The sequence below is a fragment of the Chiloscyllium plagiosum genome, chromosome 35, assembly GCF_004010195.1.
Source record: "Chiloscyllium plagiosum isolate BGI_BamShark_2017 chromosome 35, ASM401019v2, whole genome shotgun sequence".
In the NCBI taxonomy this organism is placed as follows: Eukaryota; Metazoa; Chordata; class Chondrichthyes; order Orectolobiformes; family Hemiscylliidae; genus Chiloscyllium; species Chiloscyllium plagiosum.
In genome coordinates, this window is record NC_057744.1 from 7,726,182 (window position 1) to 7,746,739 (window position 20,558).

At 42.3% G+C, this 20,558-nt stretch overlaps 1 protein-coding gene across 1 annotated transcript in view; it reads left to right on the forward strand.

The window, feature by feature from the left end:
- The window catches only part of LOC122540620 (Down syndrome cell adhesion molecule-like protein 1 homolog), a 571,589-nt gene that overhangs the window by 401,574 nt on the left and 149,457 nt on the right, over positions 1-20,558 (forward strand). Inside the window, exon 12 of the mRNA XM_043676579.1 lies at positions 18,237-18,436. Within this exon, the coding sequence (XP_043532514.1) occupies positions 18,237-18,436 (200 nt within the window). The remainder of the gene's footprint in view (positions 1-18,236; positions 18,437-20,558) is intronic.

The following is a 20,558-nucleotide window of genomic DNA, read 5'->3' on the forward strand; positions in this document are numbered from 1 at the left end:
ACTCATTTCTGATTTTTTTTTCTACTCTTCTTGCAAAGAATGTCCTTTGAAAGTAAAAGGGAGCTGGTCTTGTAACACAATCAATCTGAATCAGGGTTGGTTGTATTCCGAGCCTTTGAAGGGAGTTGAGAGTGTATCAAGAGTGTATTTGGTGGCACGGTGGCACAGTGGTTAGCACTGCTGCCTCACAGCGCCAGAGACCCGGTTTCAATTCCCACCTCAGGTGACTGACTGTGTGGAGTTTGCATGTTCTCCCCGTGTCTGTGTGGGTTTCCTCCGGGTGCTCTGGTTTCCTCCCACCATCTAAAGATGTGCAGGTCAGGTGAATTGGCCATACTAAATTGCCCGTAGTGTTAGGTAAGGGGTAAATGTAGGGGTATGGGTGGGTTGCGCTTCGGCGGGGCGGTGTGGACTTGTTGGGCTGAAGGGCCTGTTTCCACACTGTAAGTAATCTAATCTAATCTAAAGAGGTTTCAAACTTAGGATGCTGGTTTTGAATGATATGTGTCTACCCCGGTGTTTTATAGGTGCATTTAAAGCATTGACAGCCAGCTAGTGTGTAGAGGTGTGACATTCCATTACTGATCTCCCTGTGCATGTCCATTCTTAAATCCCTCCTTGCTCTCCTTCCTCCCTAACCCTGTAAAATCTGGTATTTGTCATTGAATCAAGTGGATCAATAGGGTTCACGTACAGATCGGCCGTAATCTATTCTGACTGAGTGATAGAACCAGACCCAATTGGCTGAATGGCCTATGTTGCAAAGCATATCCCAATAGAGCAGGCTGGCCAAAGTGTGGGTCAGGACCTTAAGTGAGCTGAAATCTTAGAGTCCTGAGCAGTGATCGCCATGGAGCAACACTGAAACTATATGAGCAATGTTCCTGTTCAAACAAGCCCCTACTCTCGCAATCTCCCCTCCTTCCCATCGCCTCCAACCCTGCTCCCACAGTTCACACAGTGAGGGGTCGCGACAATTTTCAAGCCTGAATATGGGGTCACTTTGGGAAAAGGTTTGGGAAATCACTGCTGTAGGAATCACACTGCTACATGGATAATTTCAGAATGAGAACCAGGTCATTCAGGAGTGATTTTCCTTCATTCAAAATGCAACATGAATCTGAAACCCATGAAAGCTGTTTTGTCTGGGGCTTAGCCATCTTTTCTCCTGTCCCAGTTTCCAGATGTTAGACCATGGACTTCCACCAGATTGTTCCATGGTGATGGGTAAAGTGCTGCAGTGTTTTGCCATTGCCTCCTGCAGAATGTCCAACCAGGAGACTCTCCACTCTTGCTGTTTACCATCATGAGGTACCCATAAGGATGGCCTCAACTGGGACATTGGGTTCATGTCACACTACAGGTGACTCCACTACACTATATACTCTCACACACACACACACAAGCATGCATACACACACACTCATGCAGACCCTCTCTCATACAAATGCTATCTCTGATACACACACATACATACACCCCCCCACACTCACACGCAAGTACGCACCCTCTCACAGACTTATACTCCATCACACCCCCACACACTCACACTTTACCACGCATGCACACATGCAAACACACACTCTCTGACACACACTCATTTTCTCTCTCTTTCTCATGTATGCACGCACACATATAAGTCTATGGGGTGAATATGCATTTGCAGAATTATATTTGCAGGTACATTTTATTTTACGCAAAAAGCGCGCAATCTGCAGGCAGTCAATCCATGTAATAGTTTATAAATTTCACTTTGCAAATAGAGCTGGAAATGTGTTGCTGGAAAAGCGCAGCAGGTCAGGCAGCATCCAGGGAACAGGAGAATCGACGTTTCGGGCATAAGCCCTTCTTCAGGAATGATTCCTGAAGAAGGGCTTATGCCCGAAACGTCGATTCTCCTGTTCCCTGGATGCTGCCTGACCTGCTGCACTTTTCCAGCAACACATTTCCAGCTCTGATCTCCAGCATCTGCAGACCTCACTTTCTCCACTTTGCAAATAGAGCCAGACTGACTCAAGATTGGCATACAGACAGACTCTAACCCCACACGTTTAATGCATTGTCTGAACTGTCACCTTTTTTTATAAAACCTTCTGTTATCTCGGGAACGTGACTTAAAAGAAGTTCTGGGATTTACATATTAATTAACTGACTTAAAAGAAGTTCTGGGATTTACATATTAATTAACCGAAACCTGCAACCCATTCGAAAAGATCAAAGACTTAACAGCAATCTAGGTTTGTTCAATATATTATTTCAGTTGCATGACACTGTAATCTTTTGTTATAAATTCTGTGTCTTATAGTCCTGCTCCACACCTACCTGATGAAGGAGCAGTGCTCCGAAAGCTAGTGCTTCCAAATAAGCCTGTTGGACTGTAACCTGGTATTGGGTGATTTCTAACTCAGGCACAATGAAAGGATTTGCAGACTGCAAGCAAACCGGATTAGCTATGTTATACGTTCATCTTCCAAGGCCAACAAGTCCTGGTGTGTGTCCTTGAACCTGTAGCTTCTGGCTCAGAGATAGGGACTCTCCCCATTGCACAACACCTGCAGGAGTTAGTTGATATGTGAAAACTGAGATTAATCCTCCACTGCACCATCGGTAGAGAAAGAAGCAGAGTTAGTGTCCTGAATTCAGTATGAACATAGTTCTGAAGAAAAAGACTCAAAACTTTAACTCTGTTTGTCGCTCCACAGATGCCGCCAAACCTGCTGAGTTTCTCCAACATTCTGTGTGTGTTTCAGTTTTCCATCGTCTGCAGTGTTTTGCTTTTAATTGATAGACTGTTGTGAGGTAAGAGTATTAAGGGTCATTGGACCAAGCTGTAGAAGTAGGTCAACTGTGGTCATTGAATGGCAGAGCATTCTTGAGGGGATGAATGGCCTCCTATTGACCCTATTTTCCTGAGGCTATGCCTGGGTATGAGAAGGCCTTATTGTATTTGTTGTGGTTCTGTTCGCCGAGCTGGAAGTTTTTGTTGCAAACGTTTCGTCCCCTGGCTAGGCGACATCATCAATGCTTGGGAGCCTACTGCGAAGCGCTTCTTTGATGTTTCCTCCTGTGTTTATAGTGGTCTGTCCCTGCCGCTTCCGGTTGTCAGTTTCAGCTGTCCGCTGTAGTGGTTGGTATATTGGGTCCAGGTCGATGTGTTTGTTGATGGAGTTTGTGGATGAATGCCATGACTCTAGGAATTCCCTGGCTGTTCTCTGTCTGGCTTGACCCGAACAGAACCACAACAACGAGCACCCGAGCTACAAATCTTCGCACAAACTTTGAACACTTATTGTATTTACATTGCAGTATGTGTCCACTCAAAGTTAAAGCTGATACCCAAGTATTATTTGTTCCACTTTGACCCATGCCATAATCCACTTCCTGATTTGTAATCGCTCTAGCTACTTAGAGAGATCCCCAACTGGTTGATTCCCAATTTAAGAAAATTGACCTGAAATTGATTAGCAAGTTGTTTTCTGAGGGACAGCGCATTTCTTAATTGTCAATAGTGTTGCTGTGACTGTAAATTTTGTATTGATTAGGTTGTTGGAGGCCATTTATTTTTTGCACCAATTAGTGCCCATTATTGGCTTTGCATTCTGCACAATACTCTGTAACACAGCACAGGGAGAGCCATTGATCCCTCTAATACGCTGTTTACATAGTAGTCTATTCACTGCAGCCTCAGTAGCACCTGCCATTTGAGACAGCAATGTGCGCAAGCTGAGGAAAAAGCACAAACATTAGCACCGTGGAAGCAGAACATAATTGTAAAAAATTATTTTTCATCAGCCAAGCTGGTGACAGCAAACTGGAAAGCCAGTCTCACAAATAGGAGCTTGAAGAGTTTGCATTGTTTCTAAATATTTTGAAGTTTGTGCCAGTAATGTTCGACCCGTGCCCCAGCATGTGGCATGTTTGTTTGCATGTAATAGATGCAGTAATGTTCAGAGTATGAGAGCACACACAAGTTGAGCCTTGCTCAATACAGTGAAGTTGTTTGCTGCCTTCATCCTTGTGAATTGCCAGTCCAATCATACCAAAGACAGGCAATTTATATTAATACAAGTGTTAGTGTACTGGACACATTTGTGAATTGATTATTAATCAGTCAAGTACAAGCATGGAACTTCAAGTAGGTTTTTGATTAATTTCACAATTGAAGTAAAGTACTGGAAATGGAACCCATTTTGTTTAATCATACAACACAGAAGGAGGCCATTTGGCCCATTGTGCCTTTGCAGGCCATTTGAAATGAGGCATCTGATTAGTCCCACACCCCTGCACTTTTTTTCCATTGCCCTGCGATTGTGTTTCCTCTTGAAGTACTTATTCAATCCCTTTTGAAAGTTCGTGTCGAACTATTTTCCAGATCGTTAACTGTTGTATTTTTTATATTTCAGAGCTTTGCAGAGATAATATTGATTTCTGTGCATAAAATAGGTTCTATTCACAGAAATTTAAAATGTCTATTCATGATTTCCAGCCCTTGTCCCTGTCATGGTTTTCTTATGTTTCCCTGAATGAACACTCAGATTCAGCCAATCAAGCTGATCAATAATAAACAGACCCACGGAATCAAGCACATATTAACCAAAATCATTGAACTTTACAGAAGCAACTTGTGTAAAATATATCCCAACTGATTCTTTCTCCAGTTACGTTAAATCTGTAACAGAAACAGAAATTGCTGGAAAAGCTCAGCAGGTCTGCCAGCATCTGTGGAGAGAAATCAGAGTTAAAGATTCACGTCCAGTGACCCTTCTTCAGTTCTGAGGAAGGTTCATTCGACCCAAAATGTCAACTCTGGTTTCTTTCTACGTATGCTGCCAGACCTGCTGAGCTTTTCCAGCAATTTCTGTTTCTGTTTCTGTTTCTGATTTACAGCATCTGCAGTTTCTTTTTATTTTTGATTCATTTGTGGGACTTGGACATCACTGGCTGGGCCAGCATTGATAGACCATCCCCATTTGTCAATAAATTTCACAAAGAAAAGTCTTTGGATTAAATTTCAAATGCAATTGAATTGGAGATTATAGGAATAGGAATTCCCCCAAATGATGGAAGAGTGCGTGGGTTTTGATGGTATTTGCGGTGGTATTGGGCAGTAATAATTTGTCTTAATTAACCTTTTGGGCTCCTATCAATGCAGCAGAGAATGACAGATACAGGTTGTAAAGAACACGGCTTGTGTTACATAGTGGCAATTATTTCTTCAGACACCCTATTTGGAGAGTGGGTGTAACGGGAAAACTAAAGTTTACACTTTGGATACAATTAATTAAATAGTTAAAATAAAAAGTCTGATTTGAAAAATGTTTGTTTCCTCAGTTTTCACTCAAACTTATTTTCAGATTGTTGAAAGCACAATCTGCCATGGACTGTGTAATTAGACTTCTTTAAAAGCATTTTTTATTTAGAAAACTCTTGCTTTAAAATTAATCTTTATTATATTTTAACTGGTAACATAACATGGCTGAAACAGGTCTACCACAAAAAGTTAGCATTTTCAACCAATGTCAATTCATCATTTCAAAATAGTTGCCTCTGGAATTTGTAAAATTCCTTTTATAAAAGAAATCATCCTGCTATAGGAATGACGTCATGAAACTTGAAAGGGTTAGGAAAAGATTAACAAGGATGTTGCGGAGTTTGAGGATTTGAGCTATAAGGAGAGGCTGAACAGGCTGGGGCTATTTTCTCTGGAGCGTCGGAAGCTGAGGGGTGACCTTAAAATCACGAGGGACATGGATAGGGTGAATAGCTAATACTTTTCCCCAGGGTGGGGGAGTCTAAAGCTAGACGGCATAGGTTTAAGGTGAGAAAGGGAAGATTTAAAAGGGACCTAAGGGGTAATTTTTTCACATTGAGGGTGGTGCATGTATAGAAAGAGCTGCCAGAGGTAGTGGTGGAGGCTGGTACAATTACAACATTTAAAAGGCACCTGGATGGCTATGTGAATAAGAAGGGTTCAGAGGGATATGGAAATGGAATTAGATTTCTGGTCAGCATGGATGAGTTGGACCGAAAGGTTTGTTTCTGTGCTGTACATCTCCAAGATTCTATGGCTGTAAGCAAAACTAGTTCCTGGTTAGATTGTGTTAGAAGTCAATTCCTTTGTAAACATTATTTCTCATTCACTCTCGTATGGGATGTAGGTATTTCTGGCGAGGCCAGTGTTTGTTGTTCATCCCTAGGCACTATTGAACTGAATGGTTTCCTCGGGCCATTTCAGAAGGCTGTTAAGAGTCAATCACATTGCTGTGGGTCTGGAGTCATGTGTGAGTCAGACCAGCTAAGGATAACAGATATCCTTTTCAGCAAGCCACTATTGAACCACTTGGGTGATTATTACCACCAGTAGAGGCTGTGTGTTCAGCGTTAGACTAACTTTCATTACAGATTGTGTTAAATTCAATTTTCACCATCAGCTACATCGGGATTTGAGCCCTTGTCCCCACAATATTAGATTGAGCTTCTCAATTATGAGCTCAGTGACATTACCATCACATTTCCAAATGTCTGAAAAATTAATTTTCTAACCATCCATAAAATCTCACAAACCAACACATTTGATAGTTTGAAACGAGCACAGAGAATGCTGGAGAAACTCAGCAGGTCTGGTGCCATCCGTGGAGAGAGAAGCAGAATTAACATTTTGGATCTGGTATAACTCTTTGTCAGAACTATTCTGAAGAGTCATACCAGACTCTCACACTGTGGAGGTGCAGTGTGGGACTGGGATGAACAAAGTTAAAAATCACACAACACCAGGTTATTGTCCAACAGCTTTATTTGGAAGCACTAGCTTTCAGAACGCCACTCCTTCATCAGATAGATAGTGGAATAGGATCATAGGACACTATAAATTCTGTGCCCTATGATCCTGCCCCCCAAGCTACCTGATGAAGAAGCAGTTCTCCAAGTGGTTATACTTCCAAATAAACCTGTTGGACTATAACCTGGTGATGTGTAATTTTTTAACTGTCTCTTCACAGGTGCTGCCAGACTTGCTCAGTTTGTCCAATATTCTCGGTGTCAGTTTCAGATTTCCAGCATCCAGCACTATTTTGCCTTTATATTTGATGGTTTTGTTCACCGGGGCTCCTTCCGATGCAATGTTTATCAAACTAGTGCAATAGACCACAGAGGCTTTGATTTACATTGGATGCAATTTTTGTGCTTAAAATTCCACAAACATGGGGATAATCCTTCAGGGATTGAGTGGTTGGGTAGAGTCCGTAACATTTTGAATATGGACAACTAAAGGAGCAGGTTCAATGATAGGATTGAATCTTCTTCTGTGACTCCTAATTTCCTTCTTTGAAGCAGGCCTTGACTGTTTTGACTATGATTGTGTGTGGCTTTTCAGCAGACACAACTCAAACAGAGTTCTCATTTAACCTGCAGTTGTGAGTATCCTTTTCCATGACCTGCCCTGAAATTGAAGTGATGCTGAGCGCATTGTAGGCTTTAGCTTGTTTTCATGGGAGCTATTAGGGGTATGGAACTCTGCCACTTTATTTCGTCAGAGCTACCTCTCTCCTTGCTCCAAGGCTGACCGACTGGATCACCTTGCTGAAAAGAGTCTGAAATGGGAATTTGAAATTCAGTTTTTCAAACTGCCTCAGCGTTAAAAAGTTTTAGTTTTGCAACATGTGCAGAAGAATCAGCATGTAAAGCAGTTGCTTTTAAAAGCATGCAATGAAGATTGAGGCACTATGATAGGGAAGGGCACTTTAGTAATGTGACAATCCATGGAGTTTCTGGCATCAATCTTAATCCTGATTAAACCGACAACTAAAATCGTTGAACTGCTCAATATTTCCATTCTTTCATTGCTGCCTTAGAAGGTGTGTTTAAAGGGTTTTGTAACTAAATCTTTACCATCATAATCCAGCAGTTTACATCATCTATACTTGCTAAATGCCATGACCCATGTTGGGCAAATGCTGCTGTTTGTCCCTACCATTGGCACTCACATCCCTTGTCCCCCCCCCCCCCCCCCCATTAAAAGCAGTTAATAATGATTGATTGACTGTTGTCTCATGTACTGAGATACAGTGAAAAGTGTTGTTTTGTGTGCTATACAGACAGGTCATACCATATAAAGTGCATCAGGGTAACAGAATAGAGTGCAGAATAGAGTGAATTACAGCCACAGAGGAGGTGCAGAGAGAAAGAGACAGATCAGAATTAATTTGAGAGGTCCTTTCAAACGTCTGATAACCATAAGGAAGAAATTATTCTGGAATCCATTAGTACATGTATTCAAACTTGTATATCTTCTGCCTAAAAGAAGAGGGTGGAATGTACTGCTGCCTGTAATTCTGTTTGACTTCGCTTTGTAGCCCTTTCTGTAGTGTAAGCCTTGTCACAAACAATGGCTGTCTGGGTGGTTGGTCTGTGCCTCAGGCTTAGTTTGGTATTGTCTCTTGCAGGACAGTCAATTGAATTGATTGGCACTCCATGCATTACCTTTAGAACTCATTTCCTACATTACTGACAAGGAGTAGCAGCATGAATATAATGTATAATCATCACTGCAGCAACTCCAAACCTGTGTCCTCTACCCTCTGGAAGGACAATGACAGCACGTGTATGGGAACAGCACCACCTTCAAGTTGTCCTCCAAGTCACACACCATCCTGACTTAGAAATATATCACTATTTGTTCAGTGTTGCTTGGACAAAACGATGGAAATCCTTCTCCAACAGTACAATCGGTGCACCATATGACATAGACTGCAGTGGTTCAAGAAGGCAACGCATCAACACCTTCTTAAGGGCAATTAAGGATGGACAATAAATGTTGGCCCAGTCAGTGACACCAAATCCCATAAAAACATAATAAAGAAGAGCCACATGGAGTTGAGTCTTCCTTTTCCTCCTAATGTCCCACACTAATTAGCTACTCAGAACTGCAGATGAAGAACCCAACAAGGTACCAGAGAGTGTTTAACGTTGGGAGGAAGTCCAAATGAGAGGGGGCAATGTCTACTCATTGTCCAGTGGACAGTGATGAGTACAGTAAGCTTGGCAAGATAATCAGAAAACCCAAACTGAAGAGGAGCAGAAAATCACTGAGGGGAGTAGGAATACCGAGAACACATTGCTGTTTAATTGGAGTTTGGAAATTTAAGTCTGGAAGAGTGTGCTGCCAAATCTCTTCAAGCACTTTGCTATATAATTACGACAGCCGTGGTTGACAAAATCTAAGGTAGTCTGCTCTATCAGCAATAAGGAACTTTCAGGCAGAGTTCATGCAAATCTATTTTATTTGCAAGCAGGATAATAGATTGCATTGGAAAGGGCACATTAAGTGGAGAGCAGTGCAAGGAGTCGGCCAGTCAATGCTAGATAAGCTATAAGTAATTTCACAGCCAATGGCCACTTACATTATACTTTGACAACATCTTGTTTTCTGGATCAATATCAGCTCCAGGAGGGTCCTGTGCTTTATTGATTGAACTGTTTCGCACAGTGCCTTTCTTCCCACCTCATGTCTGATGCTCAGTCATGACAGCAAAAAGCATTCCTTGTATTCAGTCAATGTACTGTTGATAGCGGATGAATAAATAATGAGAACAAAAGGCTAAAATCTATCAGGATCCTGATCCAGAAGTAACAGGCTGCATTCTTGTGAAAGAAAGAAGAAAGAATTTGCTTTGAGCTGTAGGAAGCAGACGCTCATGAATTTTTGAGAAAATGAAACAAAACCGGAAAATTGTTAACGTTTAGTCAACTTGTGAGTTGAGGCTGGTTGTCCAGACAAAATTGGAGAATCAATGGGCCACAGTTTCAACGATGTTTCACTTCCCCAAGTTTAACAAAGCTTAGTCTCTTTTCTGTCGTGAGTGGTCAGTGAGGGGAGAGGGGAAGTTGAAATGAATTGAGGGCAATTCTCTTGCACTTTTTGCCCTTCTGTCACACAGTTTCAGGACTGAGGGTAGTTTTACGAGAGTGCATTTTCTATCCTGTGTGCTGTTCATCAATACATTTTATCAGAAGTTCATGTTTTTGAATCTGAAAATTATTCTTGGTATGTGCAAAGAGCTATAAATAGGTTGAAGTTATTCTGTCCTGATCATTGATACCTGACGTGCATACTCGATTGCCGCCCATGTTTTATCCTGGCAGGGCATTTACAAAAAGGTGTATGCACAGAACTTTGAGTAAGTGCAATGAGAACTTTCCGATGGTGTCAGGTGATTCAACTCTATAAATAATATTTTAGGTAAGAAGACCCCTAGCCATCTTCTCAGAGAGGAAAAAGAGCCCCTCCTTGAAAATCCAGTGCAGTAATGAGGGAGCCCTGCACTGCCTGGGGATGTCACTTTTTAGGCAAGGCCCTGTTTATTCTTTGCAGTGAACACAAAACATCCCACATTGATACTTTGAAGAAGAGCAAAGGGGTTATCACTGGTGTTCTGGTCTTATCCTTTGCAACAGCACTAACTTAAATTATCTGCTCATTATCATGTTGCTGTTTGTGGAACCTTTCTATCTGCAAATATATATACAATTAACAGCATATTTAGGACTAGCAAGTCTTACTCAAATTGAGAATCAAAGGTGCTACTTCGCTAAATGCTGCTCAAAGGGACTGTATCTTGGGAAATGATGATCTGAATGGGTTGCCACCATTACCATCAGCAATATAAAGGGCTGAGGGAACTGAGCTTAAGGAGCAGAGAAGATCACTGTCATAGCAGACCAGGAGTTTCATTTTGAAATGTGCCTCCTGTCATTTAATGCATTCCCCCAGCCCTCTCAATTGTTCTGCCCTCTTGAATGATGGTGGTTTCACGTCAAAGTCTGAGGCATTTGGAAATGTGCCAGCAGCTGGAAACATCTTTCATTCCTTTTCTGAGGCATTGGGTCAATCACTGCACTGAAAATGGAACTGCATCTCAGCAAGCTCTTTAACAAAATCAGAAATTGCTGGCAAAATTCAGGGAGGGAGCAGAGCTAACCTTTCAAATCCAGTGAAAGCTCTTTGTTGATCGGTTCTGTAGGTGGGCTTCATCACAATGCCTCTTGCACCCTCCTAGCTAGCCTGCATTCTCTTTACATCATTGCCCATGGAGAGGTTTTCTCTAAGTTTGGATCGAAACTCCAAGTGTGACACTTTGCAGGGAGGAAGTTGAAAGAATTGGAAGAAAAATTGACAGTGGCTTTCCATTTTCTGTTTAATGGAGAATGTCAAATCTATGTCGCCCTCCACTATTACCAGTGGCATAGCGCATGAATCTGCAGGGTCCTTTGTTTATGTATTAGGGTTTGGATGAGCCATAGTAACAAGGCAATGTATACCCCCACCGCCACTTTCCCGCCCCACTGCCTTCTGCCAATCCTCCATTCCCAGGACGCAAAATACATTAGTGTCCTTTCTCACTCCGAGGATGAAGAATGGCTTTCCTGAAAGCAGTATTTGTTTTCCTAAAGTAAGATTAACTGCCCATTTCCAATGTAATCTGCTGCCTTCAGTTACTGGAGTACAGTCCAGTTCACTTGGGGCTACGCTCTGGAAGGTTTTATGACTGTAATCAATGTAGCTCGTGTAGCAAGCTGCATAGAATGGCCTCTCTAAGCACAAAACAAAGGCAGCAACTATTCTGTGTACATTAAAGTTTATGGACTCATTATTAATTTTATTACTAATTAAAATATTTAATGCAAACAGGACATGAATAATTTAATTCCCCATTAGCCAAACAAAGGTTGTATCAGCTGATTCAACAACTGGTCAGAGCCTGATCTTAGACATGAGATTTCCCAATGTATGGAATTCTGAGACCTGTTCTTCAGACTTTGACATCCTCTTTAATCTTATAGTTCAAGCACAGGGATTTGACCAGGGGACATAAGAACATAAGCACTAGAAGAAAGGGTAGGCCGTCTGGCCCTTCGAGTCTGCTCCGCCATTCAGTAAGATCATGGCTGATCTTTTTGTGGCCCTAGCTCCACTTACCCACCTGCTCATCATAACCCTTAACTCCTTTACTGTTCAAATATCTGTCTATCTTTGCCTTAAAAACATTCAATGAGGTAGCCTCTACTCCTACACTGGGCAGGGATTTCCACAGGTTCATAACCCTTTGGGTGAAGAAGTTCCTCTTCAACTCAGCCCTAAATCTGCTTTGTTTCGAGGCTATGCCCCCTAGTTCTAGTTTGATCCACCATTGGGAACAATCTCCCTGCTTCTATCTTATCCCTTCCCTTCATAATTTTATATGTTTCTATAAGATTCCTCCCCCCCCCCCATTATTCTAAATTCCAATGAATATAAATGCATTCTACTCAATCGCTCCTCATGAGCCAACCCCCTCAACTCCAGAATCAACCGAGTGAACGTCCTCTGCATCCCCTCCAGTGCCAGTACATCCTTTCTCAAGTTGGACAATATGAATCAGGTTAAAAATCTCACAACATCTGGTGTTGTGTGATTTTTATCTTTGTCCACCCCTGTCCAACATCAGCTCCTCCAAAATATGAATCAGAAGAGAGAGCATTTCTAACATTTTAAAATAGTGAATGAAAATGACGGTAAGATGTTAAGAGCAGTAGAAGGCCATTCACACCATCAGTTTGGCTCTGCCATCCAATGAGATCATGGCAGATCTGATAATCTTCCACTTGACTTTCCTGCCTTTCCCCCATAACCCTTGATCCCCTTAATGAGTGCATTCTGTCTCTCTCCTCCTTTAATATTCTTGATGTGGAGATGCCTGGGAGATGTTGGACTAGGGTGGACAAAGTTAAAAATCATATTATAGTCCAATAGGTTTATTTGGAAGCACTAGCTTTCAGAGCAAGGAGCAGCGCTTCAAAAGCTCGTGCTTCCAAATAAACCTGTTGGACTATAACCTGGTGTTGTGTGATTTTTAACTCTAATATTCTTAACAGCCCAGCCTCAACACCCCTCTATGGTAAAGATTCACTACCCTCAGAGAGAAAAACATTCTCCTCATCTCTGTCTCAAATGGGTGACCCCTCACTCTGAGATGATGCCCTCTGGTTGTAGACTCACCAACAAGGGAAACAACCTCTCTGCATCTACCCTGTCAAACCCCCTAAGGATCACCTCAAATTCTTTGATCCTCTAGTGAATACAGGTCCAACCTTCTCAAATCCTCCTCATATGCAAACCCCATGAAATCCAGGAACAATCTTGTGAACCTTCACTGGACTGCCTTCAATGCCAATATACCTTTACTTAAATAAGGAAGACAGAAATGTTCATGGTTTTCTAGATGTGGTCTGCTTCTATATTCCTATTTTTACTTCTCTATTTTTATACTCTTTTCTCTTTGAATGAAAGCCATTATTCAATTTGCCTTTCCTATTACCCACTGAACTTGTTTGCTAGTTGCTTTTGTGATTTGTACTCAAGGGCTTGCAAATTCCTCTGAGCTGCAGCTTTCTGCAGTCTTTTTCCATTTAAATAATATTCAGCTTCTCTAATCTTCCTGACAGACAGATTATAAACACAAAAGAACCAGCATAAGTACTATGGGCTGAATGTCTGATACCGTTGTTCTGAGTGAAAACGGTGTGGAAGTGGTGGTTTCCAATTCATGATTGCTCATTGTGTGCTAATTTCCACAGGCACCCATTTCACCCCCAATCATGTTCTTAGAAATCCTTCAGCAAGGCAATAAACCCCTTTCCATTCATTGTCTAACCTGGTGTTTCGGCTTTTATTTCAGATTAACTAGATGGGCTAATTTGAGTGCCCTGATTAGAGTGGTGATGGAAAAGCACAGGCAGCATCCGAGGAGCAGGAAAATTGATGTTTCGGGCAAAAGCCCTTCATCAGGAATGAGGGGCTTTTGGCCGAAACATCGATTTTCCTGATCCTCGGATGTTTCCTGACCTGCTGTGCTTTTCCAGCACCACCGTAATCTTGACTCTGATCTCCAACATCTGTAATCCTCACGATCGCCTAATTTGAATGCCCTGCTCTCGCTTATGTTTTATAATCTAGATGCTTGTGTCTGTCGCTTATTCCCCTTCCAGGCATGTCAGGTTGCTTTGTAAGCTGCAACATTCTCGTGCCTCTGTTAAACCAATCTGATCAAGCTAAACTAAGGCGAAATTGGAAAGACAACAGGGTTTTCATTAGTTCATGGTAGGATAAATGAGGTTGCTATCTAAATTTATCTGAAAAAAGATGGAAATTATGAAACAACATTATATTGATGCTCAGGTTGTTTGAGGTAATTTGAAGCTGAAATAAAAGTGAGCTGGACAGAAAAGAACACCGTCTCCTTGGAAATAAAAACTGCAGTGTATTTAGATAATTAACAGTGATCTTTAGTTTATTCCGCTCAGTTACCTAAAATAAGGTGAGCTCCTTAGGAGCCATAAGACCATAAGGCATAGGAGCAGAAATTAGTCCATTCAGCCCATCAAGTCTGCTCCATCATTCAATCATGGCTGATAAGTTTCTCAACCTCATTCTCCCACTTTCTCCCCATAGCTCTTGATCCCCATAAGAACCACCTCCACTTTCTGATTAGAATGTGCAAAAGATGGCAAATAGCTACAACTTTCTGGAATCCTCCAACCTCAGCTCATTGTTTACTCTTGTACTTTGTTCCCTCCAGCTTTTTTAACATGCTAAGTGTTGCAGAATGTAGAGTGTCGTGTTTGGAGAAGGTGAACCCCCCAGGTTTGAGTCCTGCTCAATTCTGAGGGAGCACAAGTTGCCTCTGGGCCCCATGGTTGGCTGACAGTGTCATTTCTGTTCAGAATAATATGTAAAATTGAGAAAGAAATCAGTGCAATTGCAGAGATACCCAAATAGCATTGAAGGCTGTCCAATTGCATTGCATATTGAGATAATTATCAGAGTACTGTTCCTTGATGTGCAGGCAGATATTGGAAGGCAAAGAGCTAAATTGATGTGTTCATTACTGTTTCAGTAATTGTTTAATTGATTTGTTAAAAATTTAGAAAATCCTACCCCGGAATTACTAATGTCAATGGACAATGTCTGAGTGGCCTTAGTGTTTTATTTAGATTGATTTAGAGACATCTTTGTTGAACAGTATTGTGTGGATATTAAATTTTCTAACTACTTGACCAATCCCTTTTGCTTCTCGCAAGCAACAGGCAAAAACACCAAGTGATGTTCATTTCATGAGGTTAAAAATCACAGTACACCAGGTTATAGTCCAACAGGTTTATTTGGAAGCACTAGCTTTCAGAGCGCTGCTCCTTCATCAGGTGGTTGTGGAATAGCTAGTGCTCCGAAAGCTAGTGCTCCCAAATAAACCTGTTGGACTATAATCTGGTGTTGTGTGATTTTCAACTTTGTATGCCCTAGTCCAACACTGGCATTTCCAAATCATTCATCTCATGAAGCTTGATTTAGGCTTCCACTCTCTGTTCACTCTGGTGGTGGGTTCATTAGATTAATTCAGGTCAGGATTGAAATGTATCGCCTGAACATATTTTAAAGACCTTAAATGTAGGGTTATGCAGGGTACCTATTATTGAGTGGGAGAAAAGTGCTATTTAATAGTTATTCTCTTCTCTGTCATTGTGAACTTAAAGTCAAGAGGCAAAAGGATGCACAGGTAAGCAGCTGCTTGAGGGAGAAGCTTGCGTAATGATAATGACATTGGGCTAATAATTGAAAGGCTCAAACTAATGCCCTAAGGACATTGGTTCAATCAATAAAGAAACCTGTAAAGTGAAGCTATTTCCAATAATGGTGACCATGACAGCTGGCATGAATTGTTGTAAGAATAAACCTACTTCACTAATGCCTTTGAGGAAGGAAACTACCATCCTTACCAGTCTGGACTACATGTGACTCCAAGCCAACAGCAATGTTATTGACTATTATACACCATCTGAAATCGCCCTGGAAGCCACTCAGCTCTAGGTCAATCAAGGGACAGCCAACAATGGCTACATCCCATGAGAAATAAGACAAAATCTGATTATACTTCCCCTGAGGTATGTAAGAGCAGCATGGGGCAATACTTTTGAGTATTTCCCTCTCTTCTTGTGGGAGGACATTGGTTTTGGAATACTGCATGCAATTCTGGTCTTCATGCTATAGAAATGATATTGTGAAACTTGAAAGGGTTCAGAAATGATTTACAAGGGATGTTCCCAGCCAGGGTTTGAGGGTTTGAGCTGTAGGGAGAGGCTGAATAGGCTGGGGATCTTTTCCCTGGAGCGTCAGATGTTGAGATGTGACCTTATAGAGGTTTGTAAAATCATGGGGGTATGCATAGGGTCAGTCGCCAAGGTCTTTTCCCCCGGGTAGGGGAATCCAAAACTAGGTTTAAGGTGAGAGGGGAAAAATTTAAAAGGGACCTAAGTGGCAACGTTTTCATATAGAGTGGTGCGTATATAGAATGAGCTGCCAGAGGAAGTGGTAGAGGCTGGTACAATTGCAACATTTGGATGGGTATATGAATAGGAAGAGTTTAGGGGGATTATGGTCAAATGCTGGAAAATGGGCATAGATTAATTTGGGATATTGGGTCAGCACGGATGAGTTGGACCGAAAGGTCTGTTGCCATGCTGTACGCTCTATGAATCTATGGCCCAGCTCAATTTAGCAGCAAAGATGTGGGAGATCAACAGGGTTGGGACAATTTGGTAATTACTGTCCCAGAAGTTGTGTCCAGATTGCAATGCCTCAGGGACAGTTTACAATTTTCAAAGTGTTGGTAAAGGGAGCCTGCACACCTCTGATTTAATGGCCTATTGAACACTTTTAGGAGCTTATTGCTAAGTACAGAATGGCAAGAATGACATTTTCACAGGAATATTGGCAAACTCAGCCTCTCGTGCATACTTGCATTATCAGGTTTATTGTCGGGGCATCGGAATATTTTTATTAGTTGAGAGCTACTGCTCCATAAGTCTATTGGTGGTAGGGGGTTGAATGCTGTAAGTCTTTTGTTCCTGCATGAGTACTTTACTTTATCTTGACCTCTGAGGAGCATGCTCTCTTTAGCAAGGCACCGATGGCAAACCCAACACTTATCACCCACACCTATGTCACCTTAATGAGGTGGTAGCGAGCTGTTTTCATTGGCTATGCCAGTCCATGTGGTGAAGATGTTTCCACAGCGCTGGTTGTCAGGATGTTTTAAGCCAATGTAAGGCAGCCGTAGGCCCCACAATAGGCACTATCTGTCTTTGCTATTTGTGCCAGCTAGGCCCAGCTCCTGAATGTGCATGGTGTTACATGAATGACACAATTGCAACATAGGTTTACACCTGGATTTTATCCAGGCATTCAGTTCCCTACCCTATTTTTAAAAGCTGGCCCATGATATCCGCTGATGCAAAAATTGGGACTTGAAACTCTTTCCTTTTTGATATAGTTTACCTCCAAATCACACAGCACCCTGACTTGGACATGTATCCATCATCCCTTTATTACCAAAACTCCCTCTCAACAGAGCTTTGGAAACATGAACTGCAGTGACCCAAGACGAGAGCTCTCTATCAACCTGTGGAAGCACAGTTGCTCAGTGGTTAGCACTGTTGCTTCACAGCACCAGTGACGTGGGTTTGAGTCCAGCCTTGGGTGACTGTCTGTGTGGAGTTTACAGAGTCTTCCTATGTCTGTGTAGTTTTCCTCCAAGTGATTCACTATCCTCCCAGAGTCCAAAGATGTGCAGGTTAGGGTGGATTGGCCATGCTAAATTGCCGCATAGTGTTCAGGGATGTGTATGTTATTTAGTTTAGATTTGAGAAACGCAGAGAATAGGGTAAGGTTGTGGGGATAGGGTAAGGAAATGGGGATAGGGTAAGGAGTTGGGGATAGGGTAAGAAAATGGGGATAGGGTAAGGAAATGGGGATAGGGTATGGGGTTGGGTTTAGAGTAAGGGGTTGGGGATAGGGTAAGGGTAAGGAGGTGGGTTTGGAAGTGATGCTGTTCGGAGGGTCAGTGTGGACTCAATGGGCTGAATGGCCTGTTTGCATACTGTCGGGTTCTATGATTCAAGGGGTGCTACAGAATGAAAATAAATGTTGAAATTAACACAGTGCCTACATTCCATAAATAAATATATGCATTTTATTTAAAAATAAATAACTTTGTATTCAACTCTGTGCAGTATAACTCTTGACTAATCATAGTGACACTAGTTTAGCCATTCATAGGACAATGATCAGCTTCTTTGGTTCCATCACCTGCTTCAGTAGGGTCTGTTACTTATTTTGGCTTTCATAATTGTGTCTTTCTTCACTCCAGTCCCAGCAATGATTACTTCTCACCCCAACACCACCATTGCCATTAAAGGCCAGAACAAGGAACTTAATTGCACAGCCCGTGGAGAACGACCAATCATTATTCGTTGGGAGAAGGAGGACACAGTAATTGACCCAGACAGAATGTTCCGATATTCAGTGGCTACAAAGGATAATGGGGAAGAGGTTGTCTCGACTCTGAAGGTAGGTTTTTCTTTTAGTTGTTCATGCAACGTATGCATCACTGGCTAGGGCAATATTATTGCTCATCCGTCAGTCCCTGGAGAAGGTGGTGGTGCTGTCTTTTTGAATTGCTGCAGCCATTAGGTTATAGGCAGATCCACACTGCTGATATGAAGGATTTTGGCATAGTGACAATGAAGAAACAGTGATTTAGTTACAAGTCAGATTGGGATGTGGTTTGCAGGGGAGCTTGCTGGTGGTGGTGTTCCCGCATATCTGCTGCCCTTATCCTTCCAGGTGATGGAGGTTGTGGATTTGGAAGGTGCTGTTAAAGCACCTTTGGTAATTTACTGCTGCACATCTTGTGGATTGTGTGCACTGGCGAAGACAGTTGAAAGTTGAAGATGATAGATGTGGTGCCAATCAAACAGGCTGCTTTGCCCTGGAGGGTGTCAGGCTCTTTGAGTGGGCCTGTACTTATCCAGGCACATGGGAAGTATCACACTCCTTCCTTATGTCTTGTGGACAAGCACTGGCGAGGCAGGAGGTGATTTATTTGTCCAAACACCCTAGTCTTTGATTTGCTCTTGTTGTCACAATATTTATATATCTGGCCATTCAGTTTCGGGTCAATGGTAACCCTCAGCACGTGATAGTGGGGAATCAGCAATGGCAATGCTATTGAACATCTCTTGTTGAGGTTGATCCTCTCATATTGATCCTCTCTTGTTGGAGATGGTCTTTGCCTGGCACTTGTGTGGCACAAATATTATTTGCCTGTTATCTTCCGAGCCTGGGTGTTGCCCACATCTTGGTACATAAGAGCACATATTACTTCCATTTTGAGGAGCTGCAATTGGTGCTGAACATTGGACAATTATTAACGACCATCCCCACTCCTGACCTTATGATGGAGGGAAGATCATTAATGAAACAGCTGAAGTTGGTTAGGGCTGGGGTACTACCACTTGCAGTGGTGTCCTGGGGCAGAGATGATTCGCCTCCGTCAACCACAAACACCTTCCTTTGCATAAGGTACAACTCCAAACAGCAAAAAGCTTTCCCCCTGATTCACATTGATTCCTTAATACCATACTTGGTCAAATGTCAAGGGCAGTCATCCTCATCTCACCTTTGGAGTTAGCTCTTTTGTCCATGTTTGGACCAATGCTGTAAGGTGGTCAAGAACTGTGTGCCCATGACGTAGGCCAAACAGAGTGTCAGTGAGCAGCTTATTCAAGGGAAATTGACAGCAGTATCGATGGGGTCTTCCATCACTTTACTCATGATCAAGTGTAGACTGTTGGGACAGTAGCTGATGCTGGTTGGTATCGTCCTGCTCTTTAGTACAGAGACTACACTTTGGAAATTTTCCACATTGTTGGGAGATGCTGTGTTGTAGCTGTACTGGAACAGCTTGGCTAGGGGCACAACTAGTTCACTGGATGCCTTCACAGCATCCAGTTACATTTAAATGGATGATCTAATTATTCAAAAAAATATATTGATATTATAGAACCTCTACGGTATGGAAACTGGCCATTTCATAGAATAGGATCATAGACTCCCTCCATCATGGAAGCAGGCCATTCAGCCCATCAAGTCGACACCAACCCTCTGAAGAGCATCCCACCCCTCCACCATATACTGTAACCCTGAAGTTCCCATGGCCAATCCACCGAGCCTGTACATCTTTGGACTGTGCGAGGAAAATGGAGCACCCAGAGGAAACCCACACAGGCGCAGGGAGAACATGCAAACTCCACACAGACAGTGACCCGAGGATGGAATGGAATCCGGGTGCCTGGCGTTGTAGGGCAGCAATGCTGACCACTGAGCCACCATGCTGTGGCTGTACAATGATGTGAATAAAATGTTTCAGTAGTAGGAGAGTCCAAATCTGAAAGTCATAAATATGAATTTTTGTCACTAATGAGTCCAACAAGCAAATTAGGAGAAATTCCTATGCCCACAAAATAATTAAACTGTAGAACTTGCATGGAATGGTTGAAGTGAATAGCAGTGATGCATTTAAAGGGAGTATATGAACATGTGATAGAGAGCAGGGTTATGCTCAAAGAGTCAGGTGAACAGGGATCAGAAAAGCTTATATAGACATATTAGTTGGGCTGAGTGGCCAGTT